The sequence below is a fragment of the Stegastes partitus genome, unplaced genomic scaffold, assembly GCF_000690725.1.
Source record: "Stegastes partitus isolate 25-593 unplaced genomic scaffold, Stegastes_partitus-1.0.2 Scaffold279, whole genome shotgun sequence".
In the NCBI taxonomy this organism is placed as follows: Eukaryota; Metazoa; Chordata; class Actinopteri; family Pomacentridae; genus Stegastes; species Stegastes partitus.
The window spans coordinates 282,701-310,211 of NW_007578010.1; the positions used below are offsets into that span (position 1 = coordinate 282,701).

At 39.9% G+C, this 27,511-nt stretch overlaps 1 protein-coding gene across 2 annotated transcripts; it reads left to right on the forward strand.

Annotated features, from left to right (window-relative positions):
- Positions 1-27,511, forward strand: LOC103357875 (transmembrane protein 255B). 2 transcript variants are annotated; one of them, XM_008282615.1, is made up of 9 exons: positions 1-159; positions 1,523-1,662; positions 2,310-2,372; positions 7,918-8,007; positions 11,684-11,764; positions 11,945-12,030; positions 12,214-12,373; positions 21,827-21,931; positions 26,555-27,511. In XM_008282615.1, exons 1-9 carry the CDS (start codon positions 96-98, stop codon positions 26,702-26,704), a joined length of 939 nt encoding a protein of 312 aa, XP_008280837.1. In that variant the 5' UTR covers positions 1-95; the 3' UTR covers positions 26,705-27,511. The 2 variants fall into 2 exon arrangements, with proteins under 2 accessions (XP_008280837.1, XP_008280838.1); XM_008282616.1 differs by lacking the exon at positions 21,827-21,931.

Consider the following 27,511-nt stretch of genomic DNA (forward strand, 5'->3'; position numbering starts at 1 on the left):
GAAGTGAGGATAGCTGAAGCTGCTTTGAAACCAGCGGATCGGGAGTTTGAAGCTTCTCAGAGGGGAAATCTGTGTTTCACATCAGTGGATTTATCATGACTGCGAGGGTCCAGGGAGCAGCTGGTCGGGACAAAGCAGCGCCCAAGAGCCGAGCAACAGGTAAGTTAGTGAGGGAGGAGATGCTGGAGGTAAACTGATCCATCTGTCAGCTGCAAGAGATTGTGACAGGGACTTTAAAGTAGTTTTATCATAATCAGGCTGCATTGTTTTTCTGTAGAGTTAGTAGATTTAGATGTTTAAAAAAAAAATCAGAATCATTCCTTATTATCAGATAGTTATTGCAACTATAGCAAAGATTGCTGTGTTTTTGGCTGGTGCACAGCTGTAAGATTCCCCTGTATGCATTTAATGATGACAACTGTATAAAAGAAGCTGACATCCAAACTCTTGTCAGTCAGCAGCTTCTGTAGTAGCTGCTCAAACCATTTCAGGTCTAAAGCCATTTATACCCACGTACACCATTCCTAACAGATTAAAATAAATCAGTCATTGAGGCAGTTAAAGCAATTTCTCTGCCCCTCAGGTTTAAGTTAATATCTTAAACTGTATTAGCTCACTGCAGAGTGATGGATTCTACATTTTTCCTTCATCAAGGGCGTCACTCCTGCTTCAAAGTAAATGTGGTGATTTCTTCCATATTAAAACAATTTGTCATTATAATGGTGTTGTAGCGTAATGATCATGTTCATAACTGAGGCTGGCACTGTTGCTCTGTATTTACTGTATGACATCCAGCATGTTTCTCCCATAATCATCCATGTTAAAGAGGCAGATCTTACTACTTCAACTCTATGTTAATAACTATGGTGGATTTTATTCTTCATTTGTAGTAAAATAATTTACACATTTTTGTATTTCTGTATAGATTACTACACAAGTTTGTTTTTTTTTGAGGAGGAGTAAAGGTTTATTATAGCAGCTGAATTCTAATTTTGCATTGCCGCCTGCTGTAATCCTGTTCTGCCGACATCTTCATTTTCAAACACATTTAGAAGTATTTGCTGCAGCTGGCTTCTTGAAGGGGGTGTTATAAGTCATTTGTACCTAACTAGACCATAAGTGATTTCAGCTGCTCAACCTCTTGTTGTGTATTTCAGAAGTTGTGTCCCTCTGGGATCCTTATTTGTTCTTGTTTCTAAGAAACATTTACTGTTTGTTTTCATCAAGCTTATATAGTTTCTTTGTTAGTTTCGTTGAATAAACAGATGCAATGTATTTACCTTATGCTTTACCTTAGTTCACTGACATTTCACGACATTTACATTAAGGAACATGAAGTCATAGCATTGGAATATTTGTATTCATGATGAAGCTAAGATAAATTTGGCCAAACTAAAAGCAGACTCTGTTGACTTTGAAATTAAACTAGAGTTATGCAGCAGCTGGAAATACTGTGTTCTGATGATTTTGCGTTGTACCGTGTAACATGACTGAAAGTTTATTTTCTCTTCTGTGGCGGCAGAGATAATGGTGAAGGTCAGGAGGGCTCTGTGGCTCGTACTGGGCATGCTCAGTCTGTCCACGCTGCTGGTGGTGCTGGGAGTCTATGCCACCACTCGAACCGAAAGCCTGAATGTGACTGGCTACGCCTCTGGAGTTATTGTAAGTTGTTTATTTTCCTCACTGTCATGACTTTTTTTTCAGCCTGATGGCAGAATGTTAGGATTACAATAAATCCTGAAATGTTGGTTTTAAGTTTACAGCCATCAGCGGGAAGTTTTCAAAGGTATCCAAACATCCTCAGCATGTGATATCCATTATGAAATTAAAGCTGCAATCCTTCACTCTTGTTGCTTCACTCGCTGCGGTATTGAAAACATTTGCTCTGACGGACACAGTTTTAGGTAGACCGTGAAACTGATGGCTGAGAGTTGGACAGCCAGTTGCTCACTCATCTGGCATTCAGTTTGTCTTCTGTTTTTCATGCTGGAAGAACATGTGTTGTCAGATTTCTCCTGAACTGTGTCCACCAAGAGATATCGGTGTCCAAATATAAGTCAGAGGGATGGAAAAAAGCAAACCTTGACCATGTTTTGCAACAGTGTTTAACGTAAAACATACTGCGAGCATCCAAATTTGGACCACAAGAGCTGCTTTCAGGCATGACACTGCAAATGTTGCCATTTTATTCTTCATTTGGCTGATTTTTTTTGTCTTGGAAGGAGGCCAAATCAAAAGTTATACAAAATCAACCGTATTTCATTCAATTTGCACAACACTTATTGTTTTATTTATTGTGTCCGCTGCAGCTGACTCTTGGATCTTTCCTGGGACTTCTGGGACTCCGTCTGGAAGAGAACCGCAAGCAGCTGGTATGTTCTTCTGCTCTTCCCATGTCATTTTAACAGACACACACTTACACAAATACCTGCATTATCTGACAATATCTCGTAATTTTTCTCCTATGCTCTGAGCTGCCAAAAGAGAGAAGGCCCAGGAGGGACGTACTATGACAGAGTGCTGCTCATATAGCCGACATCTTGCCAAGATTTTATCACATTGTTTTTGAGGGCACAATTCAGTTATTGAATCAGTGCTTTCGGAATCCAAGAACTCAGATATGATTGTGAACAGCAGGCAGAATGTGTGAGAGTGACACTCAGCATTTACAAATTTTGAAGGTGTCTTTTTTTTATTATCCTTTTCATAATCTGAAACACCAGAGCTGAAATGTAAGGAATGTCTTAAGCAGATGTTTATGTTGACCAGTGTCATTGGCATGTCCAGCTGACAAACGCATTAAACTACTACCTCATAGAAACATTTTAAAAGTTTTACTTTTTGTCTGGATCACAGCTTTGCCCTCAACCTTTTAGCATCACCATGTAGCAGTCAGCAGTTTGGACACGCCTACTCATTTAGGAGATTTTCTTTGTTTTTTCTGTTCTTTCTGTAAAATAAAACTGTGAATGTATGATGGTGAGAAAAATGTAAACAAGTCAAAATGTCTTTCAGGTTTGCCTTGATGGCAGTTTTGCGCACTATTGTTAGAAGTTAATTTGTGGAACTCCTTGTCTTTGTGATGCGTTTAAGTCCCTTAGGTTGTGTTGTTTACAGCAAATAACCCCACTTGTGTACACTTTTAGAAGTCAGAAAACCTGAAGGAACCTTTTGGAATTTATCACCATCACCACTGTTTCAATTCCAAATGAGTCCTTTAAGGAACCCCAGCAGCAGACATTACTAACCGTTTTGACATCTTTATACTTACTCCTTATTGTAGTAGAATCAAATACGAGACAGTATTGTACATGTCACTAAGTATAATGGTAACTTTTTAACACTGAGACAAATAGGGACCTTGTCATTACTGTTGCGAGTCATTTACACACATATCTGTCAGCAGAATGTCAGACAAGATCACAGTTTCAGAAATATTATATTATAGACTTGATAAAGGGCTGCACGGTGGCTCTGTTGTAAGCACCGTGCAGCCCCCCAGCTAGAAGATCCCTGGTTCATGTCCTGTTTAGGATGCCTCAGATCCTTCTGTATGGAGTTTGCATGTTCTCCCCGTGCAGCGTGAGTTCTCTTTGGGTTCTACGGCTTCCTCCCACACAGTCCAAAAACACGCTGAGGTTAGTTGGTGATTCTAAATTGTCCGTAGGTGTGAATGTGAGTGTGCTTGTTAGTCTCTCTGTGTAGCCCTGTGATAGACTGGTGACCTGTCCAGGGTGTCCCCTTCCTTCACCCCGAGTCAGCTGGGATAGACTCCAGCCCCCCGCAACCCCAGTGAGGATTAAGAAGTGTATAGATAATGATACTTGTTGAAATCTTGCACATAATTACAGTAAAACTAAGGTTTATAATAACATAAATGAAAAAGTGTAAGTACAGGTGTAAAGTGCCAGTTAGCCCTACACCTAACTCTAGTTATTAGAGGTTCCTCCAGCAACATCTTCTCTGAACTGAGCTGTTAAAGATTCCTCCAGAAAGCCACCAAGCAAGCAGGGTTCCTTGAGGCTCTCCTGATTCTGGCAAAGTACTTACAGTAATTCATATAATGCAAAAAAAAAAAATGTTCAGCTATGTCAAGGCAAGTTTGTTTATTTCTGTATGCATGTGTAGATTCTAGGTCATCCAGGTCATGGGTATGTTAAAGGCTTTAATAGAAGGCAACTGGAGTTCTTTTTTTTTGGTTCCTGAAGATCTTTCACTGCTTGTCTAAGAGCCTTCCTCAGTTCACACTATCTCCCCCAAATCGCATATCTAATGGCTCGTTGACAACCCAAGAGTTACATCACTCATGTGAATGGTTGTCAGACTGCCAGGTCAGCAGTAATTCAACATGTTAATGGTGCTGAAACTTTCTGGGAAGAGATCTCAGAACTGCATTATAAATACCTGATTATAGTGGTGTGGTTAGACCCCCTCCTCTGTTCAGAGAAGGCTGTTCCAGTTAAACATACAGTCATGGAAAAAAATGTTAGACCACCATTGTTTTCTTTAATTTCTTGTTCATTTTAATGCCTGGTACAATTAAAGGTACATTTGTTTGGACAAATATAAAGATAACGACAAAAATAGCTCATAGGAGTTTAATTTAAGAGCTAATATCGAGCCATTTTATATGGTTTTCTTGATATCAACCAAAATCACTGAAGTTCTTACATCAATATGGCATTGTACTGCCAAAAACAGGGTTCTTTTTCTAACTTCGCTCCAACGTCTGTCTGTGACAGACCAGTTGAGCCGGGCTCTAGGCTCCGCCTCCTCCTATTGCTATGGCCAACCGACCACTCCTCAATCATTCTCGCTTTCTTCCCGTGTGGAACTACAACAAAGCTCCCTCAGCGCGGTCAGGCTAGCTCGGTTGACTGTTTAACAGTTCTCAGACGTCCCGTCAAGGATACGTCGCTGAACGCAGTTTCCGACTCTGGTCTGAATTTTTTTTTTAACATGTTATTTTTTTCTGCAATGAATGAATTACAATTAATGTGTTAAAGTTCCAGCCCTAATGCTTACACAGACCACTCTGGAGCCTAGATGCAGCATTTTGAACTAACTGAAACCAGGATATTAGCACCTAGTCCAATCCTACATATCACAACTTATTGTAATCCAGCCTCAAACTGAAAAAACTTGAGTGACCTCCTCAAGGTCTTAAACTCAGGCCTAATTCAAAAAGAAGAATCATCTAAGTAAAGCGAAAACAACGCTCCATCAGTATTTTTTTATTTTATAAAGGCTAGTCAGTCAGGGGCTGCAGGGTGGTGCAGTTGGTAGCACTGTTGCCTCGCTGCAAGAAGGTCGCCAGTTCGTGTCCCGATGGGGGCACCGGAATCTTTCTGCGTGGAGTTTGCATGTTCTCCCCGTGCAGCGTGGGTTCTCTCCGGGTTCTCCGGCTTCCTCCCACACAGTCCAGAAACATGTTGAGGTTAATTGGTGATTCTAAATTGTCTGTAGGTGTGAATGTGAGTGTGCTTGGTTGTCTGTCTCTAAGTGTGGCCCTGTGATAGACTGGTGACCTGTCCAGGGTGTCCCCTGTCTTCACCCTAAGTCAGCTGGGATAGACTCCAGCCCCCCATGACCCTAATGAGGATTAAGCGGTGTATAGATAATGGATGGATGGATAGTCAGTCTGGAAAATTTCAAGAACTTAGAAAAATTTGCAGTCAACAAAACCTGAAACTCTGTCATGAAACTGGCCGTGTGGGAAGGATCGCGGCAACAAAAAAGGTAGACTTCCCCATGCTACAGTTATTGGCCTGAGACTAGAGCCCACATCATTATTTCCCAGAGTTCAAGCAGCAGACACATCAACATTTTATTAATGTATGTATTTTTTACTACTTTCATCATAGAGTGCAACCATTTGGTTGGACTGTGTAATCTGTTTTTGATTTAACAATTGTAGAGTTTCTCAAGTATAAAAAAAAAAAGAAAATGAAAAGAGCATCAGAGCAATCACGCAAAACAGGCAATTTGTAAGAATCATCTGTCTTTAATTCAATTATTGAATGTTAATGTAGTAGGCATGTGGAAGGGTTTTTTAATAAGCTGCAGCATGCTCAGTGTTTTTAATATGTCTGTCCTCCTGCCCTTACATGCTGCTCGCATTAAAATATTAAAAACAACATTAAGTGACTGCAGTAGATGGAAAAAACAGACATAGATGCTAGCTGACTGTTCAGTTGTTTTTTGCACATTTATTTGACTAAAACACGGCTCTGGACAAGGCAGCTTATTTAAGAGTTTGTGAAAGTGACGTCTGTTGACTCTTCTGTCCTGGTTCACTATCTTTTCCACATCGGACACAATAAAAAGCTCATATGGTTGTTTAAGTAAGAAGCATGTTGCTGCTGAAGTAATTGGTCTGGTCAGCTGCTGTACTAATGCTATTTGAAGATGTTTCCCTAATTAGATCTTCAACCAGGTATCAGAAGTCATGTCTAGGCTGATTTATTTTATTGCTTCTGATGAAAGTCTCATGTGTATCGTGTAACTTTTCCTCATTTCCACATTTGTAATCACTCTCATTTACCACACATTATGGGGATATTTGGGTTTCACAGATGTTCTACAAAGTGGGCCAGATTTTCTAATCTGTGTTTTATTTTTGAATAAACTGTCTGAGTGTTGTAAAAAGAGAGTGTCTGTTGGCAGTGAATGGAACTATTTCTTTTGATTTTTTAGTCCACTAACCTCAAGGGGCAGCAAGTAGCATTTTACAATTACTCCCATATTTGTCTGCAATTACGTGAACTTTGGTGCCCTGCTGTAATTTTCTAAACTGTCTTTGCAGCACCACGAAGAGACACTGCATACAGCGATACAGCAATCTGTAAAGTACAGAATGAATTATGTCTCACAGAATAGAGTTTTGTAGGTTTTATTACGGATCCTGCAAGCGTGAAACCAGCTGAGAGAAAAGCTCACAGAGCCGTAAGCACAAACAGAGATTTAAAGTAGACAATGGACTTCTTTCTGGAGGCAGAGTTCACACAAAAGACCCCAGTTCTGATCACAGCAGAGCGGCCATTACCACTACTTCACCCTGACCTTATGTTCTCTCAAAGTATGCTGTCAAAACAATCCTAGTTTGTGCTGGCAGATCAATAGTAGAGCATCCTTTTCGCAGAGGACTTTAGAACTTTTCCAGACAAGAGTTCCATTCACGGAGTTTTTGGATAGAGACTGAATGTGTTTGGATTTGGAGCTGGATCGGTTCACTAGCAGGGAAAGTAAATTTTTTTTTAACAAGACCTTGAACTATCAGAGCAGACAGTAAACCTATTCAGTGCAAAATAATATTGCATAATGGAATTTCCATTTTCCATATTCAATTCATTAAAACATTTTTTCAGGATATGATAAGTTTAAATGGTGATTAATGCAAAGCGGGAATGAAGGAAATTTACTGAGGCTGATTAGACTCTCAGCACTGCACAGCTGCTTACACAATTATCATGCTCTGTTTGCTCTCAAGTAGGCAGAAATAATAATGACTTTTAAGAGTCAGTGTTCAAACATGAATACTTACAGAATATTTTTGTATTGATGTAGTGTATTTAGTTGTAGAAAAGGCATGTATAAAATCACATTGACACATATAGACTCATAGACACAAATTTTGATAAATGTTGGATCTTAAAAATACATCTTTCATTTTCTTTCACCGACATGGTTTTAACTGCCTCGTGAAGAAACTTAAAAGCTTCATGCTGGTGTGTTCAAATGTCTGATTGGTGCATAAAACTTTTGTCCATTGGAAAGAAAATTTTAAAAAAATAATCTTCCCAGCCATAAGCTACATTCTTGTCAAGCTGTGCTACTATTTAAACCAAATAACGCAGTTTTTATTGTTTTGTTTGGAAGCTCCTTCAGTTCTGCTTTTTTTCTTTGTTCCTCTTCCAGCTGACAGCTGCCATTGTATTCCTCAGCTTCGGGATCATCACCTCATTTCTGTGCCTGGTGATCGATGGTGTCTGTATTGTCTTAAACATGGTGAGTTACCCACACTTGCATGTGAACATTGAAACCCTATAGATGGCTGTGCTGGATGATGAAACAACGCAGTAACAGTAGATCCCCAAACAATAACACAGCTCTCTGCTGGTTGACTGTGGTCCACTTTGACAGCCTGTTGGCCAGCAGTGTGTGCCAGCATCACTGTTGGCAGTACTGACACTTTGCACAGTTGTGTCCATGAAAGAGTTACCACAACCTGTAGTCCAGCCTTTATGGCATTTCCCAGCTTTGATTTTTGATTACTAGTTGTGAAAACACATTGTGAGAAAACCACAGAGCTGGTAGTTTGGTCTTGAAGTTTCATCCAAGAGGCTCAATCAGTACATAAGAATTAACGTAAGTCAGGTTGTTAATGGTTTTATGCGTCCAGATGTCTGATGGTGAGGCATCACAGAGAACCTTAAGAAATGGTTTCTGACTAATATTTCTGCAGCAGGATGCGATGAGCCTCACTAAAGAAAACAACTCTACATTCCTGAGTAATAAAACTATGTGCTTTATCTGTGAAGACTTACACTTAATGCAGAAAGTGATAACTGGTACCGTCAGTCATGTGTCTGTGTTCACATCTAAGATAGATGTAAAAGCAACGTGTAAGGTTGTTATCAGTCTGAAGTCAGGTCTTTGTGTATTAATCACATTTGAAATGAAACCTTCTACACTTTAAATTGTAAACATTTCCAGTACTAGGTGGGATTTTGTTGCTGATTTGAGTTGATAACTAGGGCATATTCAGTTGAGTGTCCAAAAAACGCTTTCACCCAAACTAAAATGTGGTTTCAACATCAGCACAAATCTGTTTAATCCATGTGATATTTTGTTAAGTTGTAGGTTTGAAATAGACATTTGTTACTGTTAAGGTATTTTTACAAAAGCAAAATGAGGTCTACAGAAAAAAAGCAGTGTTTCTTCATAAATATAGAGGTATATATCATCCTAAACAACAGCTCTGGCCTGTTGGGACATGGACATTAGACCTCTGGGAGTGTCCTGTGGTGTCTGGAAACCAGGACGTTGGCTGCAGATCTTTTGGGTTCTGTGGGATGAGGGTGGGGCCTCCATGCATCTCATGGGTGGCTGATCAGATTGAAACCAGGAGTGTATGGAGGCCAGCGCCTTGGGCTTGTTGTCATGTTTCTTGTGTAGAAGTGACCCAATTAGTGAAATGGAGATTATCTGAGCAGTTTTTGCTGATACGTGGAGTAAGATCTGTGGTGAGGTGCGTTTTCTTGCCTGGGGGAGGTCACTAGCATCAGGGGAGTGCTGTTGCCATGAAGGGGTTAGTCTTGGTCCAGAACTATGTTTAGATGGGGGGGCTATGTGTCAATCTAACATCTAAATGACTTTCCAGGACCAGAAGTTTCCCAGCAGAGCATTGCATTGTAACAAGATGATCAATTGACCTGCCAGTGGTTTTATTTTTAGGGCAGATTGACGTATAAATGCTGCGCGTTGCCAACAAAAAGCTGCCAGGACATTATAGTGGAAGCAGCTGTATACATGAATACAAAATAGGAAATTGTGATTACTGCTGTAGTCCCAGTATTTGTGCTCAAGATAAACTGAGCCTCATCTAAAAAATGAAAAAATGCAGCAGTAGGGAGTCCAGCAGCCTTCAGTCTGCACAGGTCATGACAGAAACATGATTTATTCAAACGTTATCAGACACACACATTAGTTCATACGCAGTCTCCAATAGTTATAGTTATGACAGGGTAGCCTATTAAAATGCGAACAGATAATCTGTAATATTACATGTACTCTAATGTAAATCAGTATCCTACTCAAACTAAATAAATACTTTGAAAACACTGACAAATAGTCAAATACAGAGGAAAGAAATACAAGACTACACCTTTCATTATTGATCCGTCACATATTCAGACTGTCATAGCTAAAACATCTATACTTATTTTAAGAATCCTGAGTACGCAACAGACCAGAACTACATATTTTATACAGTTACTGATGTGTAATCTGAATGTATTCAACCGCTCTGACTCCTAAACATCTCCATCAACAGCACAACTGTTAGATGAAGTGGGAGCCATGCCCTGAGAGCAATGTATGGGCCTCTTAAAAACAAACTGCAGCTGCTTTGATTTCACAACGTTTCTGTTGCCTGTGTTTGCATGACATCAGATTACGACTTGATCGAGTCAAACAAAGGGGACATATATTGTGCAGTGATCGCCTGTGATTGATTCCATGCATGTCTGGTTCATCTCCAACAAGCCTGCTGTCCACACTCAGGGACTCACTATGAGGTGTTTCCCCACAGAATACGTGAAGGTTTGGGGCTGTTCCACTGTCAAATCATCAAATTCATGAGGGCTCTCTCACAGCATACACAGTTTGTGGAAGTCCACCTTCCTGCAGACTTGAGGGAATTACTCACAGTTCATAATGTTGTAATGTTCAACATGTGGTTAACATGGGAAGCAAAAAAGGGTCAACAAACAAGAATAGAAGGAACAAACAACCCTAATTTTACAAAAAAAATAAATAAATAAATAAATTCTAATATAAGCACACAGATTTATAGTCAGTGTGCATAATCAGTCTGTGTGTAGTTGTTTGAAAAAAATGTAATTTTACAAGTCCCAGTTGTCCAAGACAATCGTACACAGCACGTATTGGCGTCAACAAGGTAATGTGATAGGGGTGTTGCTAAGTGCTGTCATATTTTTTTTTACAGCATCTCAAACCTTTGCAGCCTCACACACTCAGTCACTTTCTGGGTGACATTAGTTAGTACTGAGGTCTCAAGGTAGAGATCAGGTTTGGACTCTTGTGACCTGCACTTTTTGGACTTGCTCTGCCTGCAGCAAATGACTGTATAAAGAAATTCATGACAAAACCAACATATGCAAGCGTAAAAATTACTCTGAGACCTGGCATGCAAAGCAGCCAGAGTTTTTTTCTCACTGGGACTATTTGTACTTACACTCACCTCATTATTTTAAACTTTTGGCCACATTTAATGTTAACATTTTATTGTGTAACTTTATTTACTATGTATGCATATGACAGAAAATGAGGAAAAGCTTAAGACGTCCCCTTGAAAAGATTCGGTTGAGGACATTAGGAAATGTTGCATTAAATTTTTTATGTCAAAATAAACCATTTCAGATGTACCATCTCATTTTTCGTAGGCCCTATAATGAAGATTTATTACAGACATCGTCAATGAAAGGGCACAACACTCCCCACAAAAGAAGAACCATCAGCAGTCACCACATAAAGAGAACATTTCCACCCATGATTTGAGGCTGTTTTCCAAAACTGCATCAGTCCTGTTGAAATCACTGTTGGTGCAAATCAAAGCACACATGCTGCAAGATCCACAATAATGGAAATGTATTCAAGACTTTATTCCTCCTCCCCTGACAGCCATGTTACTGTGGATATCACCAGAGAAACAATTTCCAGTAAAGTGAACCTTATTTTACCAGTTTATCAAAGCCAACAATAGTTTTTTTTTTCAGTAGCCTGAGTGAATTTTGGAAAATTTGTTTTTTTGGCTGTTGTTTACTCTGTTCAAATGTGCCATCCAAATTATTTGTTTTGTTCTATCCAAACAAGAGTGATTTGTGCTGACTTGGAGGAAACGTTTGTGGATGATTTTTCTTCATATTTTAACTTTTGCCAGGACATCCGTCCGCTGAAAGCAGGGAGATGCCAGTATTACAGCAGCGGCAGCAGCTACATTTATGAGAATTTCTACATGTCTGTGAGTAAAGATAGACTGATGTATACTCATGTACATGTTAAAGTTATGTAAAGGTTGGACAGGTCCAGCATCACTTGGATTTATGCAAGAGAAACTAAATTTTCTATGATTTTCTATTTCAACTGCAGTTGCGTTGGATTTGTCTCTGTTATATTTGCTGGTTACGCTTTTCTTTTTTAGGTGTCATGTTGGAACCTGAAGGAGTCCTGCACCATGACGGTACGAAGTGGGACCTGTTACTGCTGCGACCTGTACGACTGTGCCAAGTGAGACAATGCACCACTATCCTGCAATATTGTTAGTGTTAAATGCCATCTCAAATTGATCAAACCAATCGCCATCCTCTGCAAAAATATTCTCATGACCACTTCAGGACCGACTTGACAATAATATATGTTTTTGTCCAACAAATAATTCAAAATAAAACGAGCCGTTGCTTTGTTCTGCAGTGGAGGCTACCTCAGCAACTACTATGAGTTTGCCGGAGTACAAAGCTGTGAGGAAGTCTTTGTTCTGTACGTTGTGATTTGGGTCCTCGCCAGCCTCAACCTCGTGGCCTTCTTCACAGGGATATTGACTACAGCTGTGCTGGGCAGCATCAAGGACTTGGTAAGACATACACAGCAACCTGTTGCGCACTCACCTTGGCAGGTTGTCATTTGTGAACATGGTACATTTGGGCTCAGGTAAAGTCTTCCCCTGGTCAATAATTAAACCAATACCACAGAAATCCCCACCCTGCAAGTTGACAGGATGGGTTCGTTTTGGTTCGTTTGAAACCCCAGAAGTCTGAATCCATCTTTATGCGAATGTTATCGGTACCTTGCAGATTTATGGTGGATTTATTCAGCCATGGCACTGACTGCATGTTTTGCTTGTGATGTGTCATCTGACATTTAAAAAACACCATATGAAAAAAAAACTTTATTGTCACCAAAGGGGGTCTTTAAAACAAGTGACTCTTTTTGCATTACGTCTCTGAGGCCCTGCTGACCCACTCAGAGGCTGCATAAATCTAAAAGTTTTTAGATTTCTTCTAATTTTCTTTAATATTGAAATGGCATACATTTGAGAAAAAAAAAGTCACCTCTGCTGCAAAAAAGAAGCCAAACTTCAATTGGACTGTAAAGCTGCACAAATTGATTTTTGACTCGTAGGATTTAGAAAAGGGCCGAACAAGAGACATTGGCTCATTTTATGTCACCAAAACTAATTCTGTATCTGTTCTCATATGTGTCCCACGACCATGCATCCATTCATGCAGCTTTTCATTCCTCTGCTGTCACAGCAGAATTGATGAGGGATTATGTTTTCACACACTGTCATTACAAGCACAAGCTGTAGGTTGAAAACAGCCAATGTTTTTTGCAGTGTGAGTCCAGACCTGTAGGTCAGTCTATCTAGTAGTTTAATTCAGACAAAAACATCCTACATAGTACTGGGTGGATTGTCAGGACGTTTGTTGAGGACACTCATGTTTCCCTCACTGACTTTTTTCTGTGTAGCTATGATCAGGTCAAAATAATAAATAGTATTTTACCTAAGACTTCAGTTAACTGCCAGCGATCCACCACTGCCCTCAGTTTCCATCAGCTTTCTCAAGACACTGTGAACATGGTTAACACTAGATCAGGTAAACATCATCATGCTGACATTGTCATTGTGAGAATGTTAGCATGACATTAGCTAACTCAGTGCCATGGTCAAGTACAGTCTCTCAGCTGCTAGTAAGGATATGGACTCCTTGTCTTGTTACCACTTTGTCTTCTGCTCTCACACTTGTGTAAGTTGCAGTTGTACAAAGACTAAAAATTAACACTTACTGAAACAATAAAAAAAACAAAAAAAGGTTCCCACACAAATTTTCTAAATGCTTGCTGCCCTCACTAGTTTGCATTTTGACATTCAGTCCCTAAATTCTGGACCTACAAATTCCAGAGATATGACCAAACAGTTTCAGCAAAGACCAAAAACCGCACCACAGGAAAGGTTTAAAACTTGATTTATTTCACATAAATATTCTAAAATGAAGGAAAGATGTCTCACTTGTAGCAATGCGGCAATCCATCAAAAAACTGAGAAGAGAGGGGAAAACAGTTTGCTAGAGAGGGTGAGACAAGGGAAAAGTCCAAGGCTTTACCGAAACGTTGGTTGCTTCCTCACAATCTGTTGACTGTTAAACATCACTTGATGGCCGTCCTCTCTAAGCCATCAACATGAACTAGGCTGACAACACACTTTGACTTTTGGAAGCCCAAAAGACTGCAGCATCTAGAGTGGACCGTGCTCTGCCAAAACAGTAGAACCTGATAGCTTCCCACCATCATGAAGCCGGACTTGTCCTGTTCTGATGTCGTGCCATTAACATTATCACATGTTGTACTCTGCACAGATAAACGAATAAGAAAGCAGCAGGGAAGAACAGGGACATAAGCCCCAGAGTGCAAAATATTTAGTCCATGTGTTGTCCATAATTTTCTAAAATTGAGACACAAGATGGGTTTCTTTGTACACAGATTCTATCTTGGCTCAGGTTATGCTTGGAACTGAGTCTACAGAACTGTCATGATCAGCTGATGATCGTAAAGTAGTGGATCCAGGAGAAGCCTGGTGTTCATTACAAAGATTTCAGAGTTGACTACACAGCAACAAAACCCTCAGGACAAATAATAAAGGATATGAAACTGATATCCAGGCCGTAACTTTAATCTCCCACATGGTAAGCAACGTTTTTTATTGTGTTTTGTGGTTCTTACAAACTTTGAGGGGTAAAGTAGAAGTTGTTAGGATATGAAAACATTTACATCTACCTTTCCTCACAGCGGCCTCACAGTCCACCAGGTTTATTTACATTATGGAGTTGCTGTACTGTAAAGTTTGTCAGCCACAAGCAAGGCACCCCACACATTTTGCTGCTGGCTGGCATGAACACAACAGTCTTCATGCACACCCAGCATCTGAGGAACAGGATTCAGTGGATTACTTGTATTTTTTGATGGCAATGTCACCACAACAAAAGGAGAATCCTTTGTGTTAACAAGTTGTGCGGCTGTTATGCCTAACTTTACCATTAGCTTCGATCGTACGGGCACAGGTCAGAGTTCTGTTGGAACTGTAACCCTTCGGGACATTCAAAGATGGTGGAAACAATAGGAGTGAATTAAGACCAATAAACAGTGACTTGATGGATTACTGTGTTTTCTTGGTGCCTGTTGTGCTCGGATCTTTTTACGGATCTTTACGTATAAAATAATGAGTGAAATGCAGCCCATTAATGGTAACCTGTGGTCACTTCCGAACTACTTCCAAGTTTCTGCACCACTAAACTACAGATTTTACAACCGTAATGTTATCTGAAAGTCCTGGTTTCACACACTCATCCACACAAGCTACAGACACTATAACAGTCTGTTTGGAATAGGACTAAAACCAGATGTTATAGGGTCATTCTCACAATGTGAAACTTCATTCATTTGCTAAAAAGTGGTACAACGTCGTACACATCCCATAACAGAAACTCAACTTTATTTATATATACCATAGTAAAAAAGAACGTCTAAACCCTGTTCTGGTTGCATATACGGTTTTATTTTTGTGATTGAGTTCTAGGCCTAACACTGTGTGTTTAAGAAGCCTGATCTCTGAACAACACAACTCGACTCTGTGGTGAAACAGAGGCAAGCTGAATGTAATCCAAGCTTGGTTTTACACAGATGTTGTCATGTTGGGTAATATTTTAAAACACCAAATGACACATAATATGTTTTCTTAACCTCAAGTGGGTCTTACATTCTTTGGTTGTATTCTTGTTTCTTTTTATAGGTTGGCATCATCAAAGCCAGTGCCCCATGTGGAGACTTGTGTGCTGTCAAGTGTAAGAAATACTAAATAGCTACCAGAGAATAGGAGAGGTCAGGCTTGGTTACACACTGTTTGTTGGGAGTCTGCGACCCAGAGATAGGTTCTGATTTGTTACATAGTTCTAGTAAATGTGGCGTTTCCTGGACAGCATACCAACAATCAACCAGATGACATGAAGACCACATACTCTATTTGAGGGAAAGAAAATTAGTCTGGTCTACTTGAGATGAGAGTGTAAATGTTTGTCTCACATGCAGTGGTTAGATGGCTGGAAAACAGTCACTGCAAAATCAGAAACACGACACTGGTAATACCGAAAACTGATTCATTCAAGTCCACATCAGTCCAGATGCTGTTGTGTTGCAATCAATCTGGCGTGTAAAAGCTTGTCTCTTGTGTCTCTTGGTCACAGCGTGTTTTTATGGTCTCTTAAAAAGAATAAATTATTAAGGTCAGTATCAGTATTTTGAAGTCTGTGTTGCTTTAAATCAATTTTTGATCATGTGCTTTCCGACTCTCTTGTTATATTAACACCAGAGTTGCAGTAAAAACATCAACAACAGGATGCCAAGTTGAGAGTGGGCCATGACAGCTAACAAAAGCTGAAAAACCCTGACAGTTGTATTAGCAGGGTTATCGGGGCTGTCTCTGCTTGTTTATTGACCAGTCCATCAGTGAGGCTTATCAAAAACAATCCTTCACTGCTCGTCTTGTGCAGCTTTCACTTGTAAAACAATCAGAGACACGTCACCCATCAAACTGTCCTGAAAGCTTAGATAAACGTTTTTATAAAAACCATCATGCTGCAAATTCAGCATATTACTGTGGTTTTTCATTTGAGAGGAGATTATCGTGACTATAGTGGAGCTCTAAGTAGTGCCACAAAAAATGTGGTTTCCACCTTCTTCGACGTGCTATGTTTGATGCCAGTTTGGAGTTTAAAAAAAAAAAAAAAAACAAGACAGTATCTTGTAATACATATTGCAAATGTAATCATTAGATTGGATTGTTGAGGTGTGTCTTTACACAAAGACCAAGATCCCTAATTGCAGCTCCTTCCAACTAAAATCTATAATTAATCTTAGTGTGTAGCAAAAAACAGCAAGAACGAACAAGAACTTTGTTTTTATCAAATTTGAAAAGTAAATGTGCAAAAGAATCCACTCTTTCCTTCTGCATAATGTGAAGGTTTTCTTTTATTTTAAAAGTAAATTGAATATATTCTGGGTTTGGACTGTTGAACTGACTAAACAACAATCAGAAGACATTATCTTGGTCTCTTGGACACATTTTTTTTTTTTTACTATTTTTCTTTCATTTAATACAACAAGCAAATATGAAACCTTAATGATGAATGATAAAAAAAATAATAATATTTGCAACGTCAGTTCAGTACTTTTCTAGTCTAGCTGAGAAATGACCCTGGTAGGCACTAACCTGATATGGAATTCAGCTCCTCCAGCACAGTGAAGCTCACCTCACATGGTGCTGTGTCCTGACCTCAACTCACACTAAAATGCGTGGCCTGTCCTCAATCTCCACTGAAAACTGCTTCCACACACTCAGCCCTGTTTTCTTAGGACACTAAAGATTTTGTGGTCTGTGGGGCGTTCATTGAGCTTTGTGCTGCCAGACATCGAGGTGATCTGGCCTGGTGGTGCTAAACTCTGCAGGAGTAAACATGACAGCCAGCTGACCACAAACAGTGACTATAAAAAGTTATCACCCCCTTTGAACGTTCTTCTCTTTCATTCCTTTTCAACATTGACTCATAGGCAATACAATTAGTTTTTTTGTTTAGAAGTCACAACAACAGACTCATGTCAAAGTAAAAACAGGTTTCTACAAAGTAATGTCAATTAATTAAAAACATAAATTGAAAAATAAGTGACTTCCTTAGTATTCATCCCCATCAAAACAGTGTTTAGTAGATGCGCTTTTAACTGCAATTACAGCATTGAGCCTGTGTGGATAGGTTTTAATCAGCCTTGCACATCTGGACACTGCAATTTTACCCCATTCTTTTTTGCACAAGCTTTGTCATGTTGCACAGGGATCATGAGTGAACGGCTCTTTTCAAGTCCAGCCACAAATTCTCAGTTGGATTGAGGTCCAGGCTCTGACTTGACCAATAAAGTTCAATTAGTTTTCTTTAAACTGTGTAGCTTGGGCTGTGTGCTTTAGCTATTTGTCTCGCTGGAAAACAAATCCTATCCCAGGTTGCAGTTTTCTTGTAGATTGCATCGGGTTGATCTCCAGGATTTCCCTGTACTTTGCTGCGTTTTTGTTACCCTCTACCTTTAGAACCATCCCAGGGCCTGCTGCTGAGAAGCACCCCCACGTAATAATGCTGCCACCACCATGCTTCACAAAAACATGGTGTATTTGTGATGCTGTGCAGTGTTTGGTGTACGCTAAACAGAGACTAGTCTGATGGCAAAAAAGCTAAATTCTGGTCTCATCATACCAAAGAACTTTCTTCCAGTTGACTCCTGAGATTTACACTTGCCTTCTGGTAAACTCTGATCAAGATCAAATAGCTTTTTTTTTTTCTCAACAGCGGCTTTCTCTTTGCCACTCTCCCATACCACTTTGGTGAAGAACACAGTCAACTGTAGTAAGCACAGCCTGTCCCATCTCAGCAGCTGAAGCTTGTAACCCCATCAGAGGAGTCATAGGTGTCTTGGTGGCCTCCCCCACTAGTCTAGTCAAGTTTTTGAGGATGGCCTTCTCCAGGCAGATTTACACATGTGCCGTACTTCTTTCATTTCTTAATGATGGATTTAACTGTACTCCAAGGGATATTCAGGAACTGTTTCTCATCGTTCTCTGAGTAATCTTTACATCAGTTGGTGGTCTGTGTTTACACTGTGGGATGTTTGTTTTTGCAGAATTTTCCCTGATGTTTTAAAATTTAATATAATTCAGTTCTTAAATCATGGATCTGTCAGTTTCTCTCTGACATTCCACAGTCCACGTAGGAGTGGTAAATTATGTGCTGTCCATCCCATACGTGCTCCATGCTGTACTGGTTGTGTAAATGGTTTCACATTTATTGCTTTGCTTATTTTTAGATTGTAGATTACCCAAAATACAGAGGAACTCACAGTGCATTAAATTTATAGGTTTGGAGCCTCCAGCATGATTTGGCTTTGACGTCAAGCAGACTTGCAGACAGGCCACCCAAAGAGAGAACAAAACAACACATTGACTCACCAAAGGTTTTACAATGAAGGATGTGCGAATCACTAATCGCATGTAGCATGTGGCAAGTGCACCATATAACAGACAAAAAGAAAGAGAGACAGAAAAATCTCTAAACCAACGCACTTCTTATTGTCTTCATGTCTTTATTTTATTGATATGTTCTAGCTGGACTGATTACAAAGCTGCTCTCTTCAGGGCATTGTGCAAATGAGATGAGGAAGGTAGGCCTTAATATACATTTTCAGTTAATCAAATAGGCACAAGCGCAAATGTCTTCTGTATCAGTCAGACAAGAGCTGCACGAACAATACTGGACCCCAACTCCAGAAACGTTCTCGTCCACTGATTATACATGTGAAGAGACATCTCTCAAATTCACACCTCCTTTCAAAACACCATCAACAAAAAAGGAGAAAAGCATACAGTATATGCAAAGAATTCAACAAAGCCTCAAAGTCAGTAATTGAAAGAACACCAAACCTCAGTATTAAAGAACAATGATTTATAATAGTTTATGCAAATTCTAAAAAGAAAATGATGAAATCAGCAACACAACCATCACAAAAACATCCAACATGCCTTTTCATAATCTCAATGCCCTGAATCTTTAAGAGTAGAGGGTTATCTCTTTATAGCAGTAGGCCATGGGGTAGTCTTCATTATTGACAGAGATTAAATATATTGTGTTCAGCAAAACAGTCGTAACTTTCTTTTAGTCCAACACACGTAAAAGCACGTGCAAGGAAACAGCAGGCAAAAGACAACAAACTCAGAGTTATAGTTGATAAATAGAAAGTCCTGCTCTGAAGTGTCCTCTTAAAACAATTACATGTAGCACATTTGAAAGTCCCCCAAAACTTTGTTCATCCATTTTCTTTGTTTGGAAACTGATAGGACCTTCTTACAAGCATCTTCTTCAGGGATTTCCGATCACTATGCAAGACTTTCCAGTTGGATTTAATGATGTTGATTTTTTGTGTGTTACAAATTACAGTCTACAGCTATTTTCAGCAGCGGTTTGTTGGATTGCCAGAAAACAGGTCTTAGCAATTGCAGCCTCAATTAATGCCCCATTAACAAAATCTGGATTTTATTTTTTGGAGCGTGCTCTTTAAAGTCTGTCTCATCAGCACAAATGTGTCCAAGAACTAGAGTTGTCCAAAAACAATGCTGTTTTTTAATCCCTTTTGGATAATAATTGTCAGCCCTCAATGAAGTTCTCCTGCCATTTTGCAGTGTGTTACAGTGAGAAAAAGATCGTTCTCATCTGTACTGAGGGCCGGATCCAGGAATTTGCTAAATGTTTTGGAACAATCTGTTACTAACTTTAGATTTGGGCTAATGTAGTTGTAGAACTGTAATAGCTCACAATCAGTATCTGACCAAAATCGAAGAATGTTGTTGATGTAGTGGGTCCAAAACAAGATTTTATCAGAAAAAGCTGTGTGACTGATTGTAGATATGCTTTCTGTGACCCAAGGGGACTTTTGCGTATTTGGGTGGAAAGCAGGCACCTACTTCTGTAGCCTACGGTGCCTACAGAGGGAGTCCTGGAAAAGAATCAAAGTGATGTGATGAGTTCATTCTATGAGAGAGAGGAGAAAGTGGTACGTTGAAGTGTGAGTGGTTCATAACAGATAATGTTGTAGGACTAGAAGGCCTTCATGGTGGTCTGTGTTGGTGTATAAAGAGCCCCTGTGTAGAGTCACCATATAACAGTCTGGAAATGTCTCCTAATGCCAATAAGTTTGCGCAGTACACCTGCAGTGTCTTTAAGAGGTTTCATTAAACAGTCCACAAGCTGAGAACAGGGCTCAGTCAGAGATTCTGGTTCTGCCCCCAGGATGTTCCAGGCCCTTATGAATCTTGGGTAACATGGAAAAAAGCATGCAGTATGAGAATTTTCATTCATTAAGATGGCAAATTCAGTTTCCAAGATCCAATTTTGGTCTCACGCTTAGAAAAGCATTTCCTCCATTTCTTTTTTTTCATCTTGTCTGTCATATCTGCGTCTAGTTGTTCATAATAAATGTTCTCTAGTTGTCTCTGAGCCATATAAATGTAAGAACTTTTGTCCGTGACCACAACTGCTCTGCTGTTGTCAGCACATTTTGCAATAATTTGTAGAGTATCTTCACCTGGACCTGTATATTCTAATAACACCTTCCTCACTGTTGGGTATTTGTGGAGCAACAGGCCAGCCTTGTGATTAGTAGCAGTCATGTGTTATAGAGACAAGTTTTAACTCTAGATAGTTTTTGGTTTGGTTGCTCTTTGGTGTTTAGGGAAAAAAAGTCAGTATACTGACTATTGGGAAAAAGATAGAAAAAATCTATGTGAACCAAGGTTCTCCTTAGATTTAAATTTTTATTTATTTATTTATTTATTTTTATTACAACTGACATTTCCCAGCTGGACTAAAAACACGCTGCTGCACCTCCTACATACTGTATGTATACTACACTGTATACATGGAGATCAATTAGACTCATGTATTTTACTAACAACCAAAATTAAATGATTATAAAATAATATTATGGTTGTTAGACGGTTGTGTTCTTCTGAGTAGCATCTTTTCCTTCTTGATCGTTCAGGCTCAGTGTGCATGCTTCAATTAACTCTGGAGATAGTGGAGGTCATGAGTCTGCAGTGTTTTAAATTTTGAAGTGACTGACAGATTTAGAATGTAAGCATGTTAACTTGTGATGATGGTCAGTGGTGCTGACTTTCCATGATGAGGGCCAAAGCACTGTGTGTTCCTGGCTTAAATCTTATTATCAGATCATCCTAATCATCCATATTTTATATTTAGAGCCTCAATGTGACACATCTTCATTTTAAGCATAATATGTGTATACATAAACACCAGATTGTTACAGAGTTCTTCTGTGATTCCCAACAGATCACTAAAACTCTCTCTTTGTTTCTGTCTCTTTGCATTTAAAATAATATTGCGTGCATGTGTGTGTTTGTGTTTCTCTTTCTTTGTGTCAGAGGTGTAGCAGCCCTGTGGCCGATCCCTCTCAGAGCACAGCATCTTCCCCTACAGCTCCTCTGCTGACGGACGCCAACACTCACACAGCACACCAGCTCCACCCAGTCAGTGTGCAGTCGACACAAACACACACACACACACACACACACGCACACACACCAGCACAAGATACAGTTACAAACACAAGTCTAGTATTTCCTCTCTGTTGATTTATTTCTGTTTCATCTCCATTAGTTAAAAAGTCTTGACAGCACAGAGGTTCAAATTTGGCTCCATCTCAGACAGTTTGTAAGGGTATGAACCTCTCTCACCTTCCACTCCTTAGATTTTTGACGTGTTTTCGAGGATGTTATCATGAAGCAGAAAGTTGCCATGGAGTCCAGTGTTACCTTGTTTCTAATTTTGGCACCACTGAAAGTAAAAAGTTTTTTGTTTTGCCCTTTATCTAGAAAATACACATTTCAAGTCTATCTTAAAGTGTGTAACATATACTGCGACCACTAGTTCTAATGTGAACATGATCAGAACTTAACCTTTACCTACTTCATTCACACTGAGGTACAGAATAATGTCTCACGGTCGGAAACTAAAAACAAGTATGCTTCCCAGATAACTTGATTTACATGATTTGCGGTTCTGATTCCTCCAAATCCTGATCTTGTTTGTCCTCTTTTCACCTTTTAAACACAACATATCGGTGGCACCTAGATTGTAGATTTTTATTTTTTATGACACACCTCATTCTAATAGAATATTTCAGCCGTATTTATGGACATAAATCAGTGAAAAACGACACCTGAAACAGTGATAATGATAACGCAGACCACATACATTTAGCTCGACAAGTAGTTAAATAAATCACAAGTGTTCCAAAATATCAACTGTCAGCACAGATTAAAAGCACAGAGCCCCCCTTGCCCAGCTAAGAAAACATAAAATCGTAACTCTAGTATGAAATCCTGCTGTTTGACCATAAGTGGAGGGCACAGATGCACTAATTCTGTTCATCATCTTGTAACATTAGTGTCAAAATCCTGCTCTTTTCTCAAGATGAGTGCTTGAAAGTTTGTGTACACTTTTTAGTATTTTAGTAATTTTGTATATTTCTGCATAAATGTGACCTAAAGATTCTCAAACAAGCCCTAAAAATAGATTTTAAAAAACACACACACACACACAGCTAAACATCCATCCATTATCGAAACACCGCTTAATCCTCACTAGGTTCGCGGGGGGGCTGGAGTCTATCCCAGCCGACTTAGGGTGAAGGCAGGGGACACCCTGGACAGGTCACCAGTCTATCACAGGGCTACACTTAGAGACAGACAACCAAGCACACTCACATTCACACCTACAGACAATTTAGAATCACCAATTAACCTCAACATGTTTTTGGACTGTGTGGGAGGAAGCCAGAGAACCCGGAGAGAACCCACGCTGCACGGGGAGAACATGCAAACTCCATGCAGAAAGATTCCGGTGCCCCCACCGGGATGCAAACCGGCAACCTTCTTGCTGCGAGGCAACAGTGCTACCAACTGCGCCACCTTGCAGCCCATAGCTAAATATGTTTGATAAAAATATTATACTTTGTCATTTATTCAGAGAGGAAAATTATCCAATATTGTGTTTTCTGTGAGGCAAAAGTATGTGAAGCTTTGCTTTTACTACCTGTGCAGCCCCCTGTTCCAATAATAACTGCAAATAAATAAACTGTTGATTGGTTTTGCACATTAACTTGGAGGAATTTTAATCCATTATTTCCCATTTAAACCAAAATGTATACATATAATTTGGTCTCGTCTGTCTACAATGGGCCTTCAGACTAGCATTGTTAGGACTAGTAGTTGTTTGGCCCCAAATGCAGTTCTGTGATTCAGGTGCTCAGTTTAAAAAGTTTTGCCACCTATGGTTTTAGTAATGGAGAGAGAAGCCAAGAGAGCAAACTCAAAGGTGAGGAGGCTGTTGATGGTGAGTTACTGGCGTGGGACTCTTGAAGGGTCTCGATGGCCGGTGGCTTAGTGGTTGCCTGACTGACCATTCTGCCTGGATCAAGCTGAGTTTGGCCAGAGATACTACCACGAGAGCAGGAGGAACAATCTGGCGAGGTGTGGAGTGACAAACTGGGTTGAAGTGTTACAGCAGGTGATTAGTGGATGATTTTCAGGTGTGTCTGGTGATTCCCTCTAAGAGTAACAGGTGACTACACCCAGACACAGTCACATGGAACAGACAAACAGGAGACCAAGGGGACAAGGAGAAAACACAAGGGACACAAATAATGGCTCTATGACCTCCTTTGTTTCTGGTGGAGAGCAGTGGCTTTATTCTTGCAACCCCGCTGTGCGCACCATTCGTATTCAGGGTTCTCCTGATGGTTGACTCAAGAACATTAGCTTCTAGCTCTTGGAGTGATCTTTGATTGTCAACCAAACTCTCTGACAAAAGTCTTTACAAGTGGGTTTGTAGTCTTTTCCAGCCAGATAGGTCCCCTTTGTTTGTGCCATGACCCACTTCTACAACCATGTGTTGAGAAGATAAGAGAGATCCAGATTCCTGAGACAAAACAGATGCCCACTAACACCTGACAGTAATCTTTTTGACTGAAAACACCTGACTCCTATTTCAACTTTCATGCTTTTGCTGACGGTTCACATACTTTTGCTCCTCACTGTTCTCTGTCATGCCAAGGTGGTCTCTCCAACCTAAATATTCGACATGTAAGAGGCAGCTGACGTAACTCTTTGAAACACATCACTTGCCATGGCCTCTTTGACTGCTTGATTTCTACAGCAGAGATTTCCAACAGACATTACTGGATCCTGTTCACATGGTATATGGATGCAGTCCTGGAATCCTTCCAAAGGGAATCTCTTCACGTCCTCATTCACTTGGGTGATTGGTTTGTGCTGATTCGATGGAGGAGTGCCAGGTCCAGCAGCACTTTGAACATCTAGGCCTGTGCCTCAACAGGAGGAAGAGCAGGATCCAGCCCAATTTCTGGGCCTTTGCTGTTAGATGCCAGGCTGGGAAACCTTTTCCAAACTCCTGTGAGACAGACCACCCTCAAGGCTAGCTTGTACCATTTCCGGGGCATATTGACATCAAAGCAGTGACTCGGCCTGTTGGGTTTGAGGGCAACCACAGTTCACATGATTCCACTGGCTCTTCTGAACATGTGCCCTGTATTGCATTCGACTTTGCCCACAGAAAGATCTCCTCTGGACAGGGTAACATAATTGGCAGTCACATTTGTGTCCGTTCAGGTCCTCGAAAGTGTATCTTCATTGAACACAGGATTACAGACCAGCTGCTTGTCTGCTACAAACCAAATACTGCTCTCTAAGACAAAGCTCTCCCTTTGGATTGTGGGCAAGGAAGCATCCAAGGGTGTGTGCATGATTTCACATTTTGCATTTTCCTACTACCTCATGGGCCTTAAGGAAAGGTGCATCTCTATCAGAGATTTGCACAGCAGCCTTTTGGTTGTCCCTGTCAACATCTGTAAGGTTTTAATGCATGAATGCAGTGTCTGGCAGTTCATTTGGTGACTGCATGCTGGCCTTAATGCAGCAGGACATGGCTTAACACTCACCATGCCTTCTGGACCATGGCTCTAGCAGCTCAGATGGCATAAAGTGAGACTTTTTCAAAGCTAGCCTGGCATCTTGGTAGGTGTGGCTTTCCCCCATTTACAGTGGTCCCTATGGTGGAGCCAGCTTAGCCTTGGTGGTGTCTTGCACCTAGGCTAGTAAGTGTGTGCATTGTGTATATTTGTGAATAGTTCTCTCATTTTAGCACAGACGCATGTTTCACTCAAGGTTAACCAAAGAATCCACACACATGTTGTATAGCCTCAGTGGCCAATAAGACATGGCCTCTGCACTCTTGTCTTAAAGAGTGTCTACATCAGCTGCCCTCTGATGTTGTCATATTTATGCAAAAAAAACAATGGACATTCTAAACTGTTCCCAAACTTTTAAGCAACCTGTAAAGTAGCCACATAATGAACGTTTGTGGTGTCATTAAGCTGTATTTGTTACTTACAGTCACCACAAGAGATGGAAAATCAACCAGAACTGAATCTGAAGGGTCACAACTAATGTTTCATGAAGATGGAAATTCGCATATTGTTGTTTTTTCAATCTTAAGGTCACACATATTTAGCAGTGAAACAATTATTCAAAGCAATTTTTAAAAAATGTTTTTTGTTTAAATCTCCACACCATCCTTTCAAGAAAAAATGTAATTTTACCACAAGCAGAAGTTGTAGAAAAAGAATGATGAAGTTTCAGCTCTTTCCCACCCAATTTAAATCAGTTATTGGAAATTTCTGTTTGATCTTTGAAATAAACCTGTGCTTACTAGCAGGATGACATCAGAACAATAAACTAGCTTTTAGAATCCTTTACAAGGCTGCGGCATTTTGATGCCAGTGAAAGCTTGTTAAAACCCTATAAGTGCATTTTTTAAAAATCAAACTACTAAAAATGTGCCAAGGAAATTCTACAACGCTCATGTTTTTTTGATTTTTTTTGAGCATTGACAGTTTTAACTTTTTATAACGACATAATATTGGACGTTACCGTGAGATTACTCTTTACAATTGTAATGGAATAAATGAAATTACAGTGTTTATTACATGCAGAGAACATGTAGGAAATCTGTGGTCAATGTCTTTCTTTGTTTCTTTCCTCTCTTTGCTTTGTCCTGTCCTTCTTATCCAGGGAGCAACAGTGTTTTTCCCTCCGGCAGAAAAGACAGCAGCCACACAGAGTTTTCCTTCATCACTGACTCCTCACATGGAGACCAACCCGCCTCCCTTTGTCCCGCTGACCAGCCTGCAGCCTTACAGAGTCCACGGCCTCCCCGCCTAAGCTCCACCAGCGCTCCTTGACCAGCAGCTTTGTACAAAAAGAAAGATCAAAAATACCAAAAAAACAGAAAGGGATGCAGATGTGTAATTATTACTGTTGTTTTTAAAGTTGCAAAAAAAAAGATGTGCTGGTCTGAATATTATGCAGAATCTTAAAATCCATAAGTAGATGTGGGGATGTTTCATGGAAAATGTTTCCTGCTCCTTTCGATTGTATGCAAATATTCTAGCACTCGACTGTACTTTGCTCAAAAACATGAAGGTCTTAAGTGTAAAATGTCTGTAAATGTAATGTATTGTAAATGCTTTTCATGACTTCATGTGTACAGGAGGGCACATAGACTGTAGACTTTCACAAACATCAGTAAAACCACGTACGAGTTCAAATTTCATGTGAGGAACAACTGGAATGTAGCTCATCAACTCACACAAATGTTTGCAATAACTATTAAGTGTGTGTGAGATTTCACAGGTTTGTTTATATAATCTGTGTTAAAGCTTGCTTTATGTCCTACAAAGCCCCACAAACATGATTTACATATATGTAATGTTTATGTCACTAACTGATGTTTCATAGGATATATTTTACATGTTGAACTTTCTATAATGTGTCGGGTTTAAGTCCATATCAACCGTAGTTCACAGTTATCATTGTAGACAACAGTATGAAAGTGGTGACTCTGATGGTTCAGTCAACAAATTTCTAAACAAGCACTTAACTGGAATGAGGACGATGGATAAAACATCAGTGACAAACCTTTTTAGACATTAAATGGAATGAATTAAAGGAGTCATTGATTGAACCAGA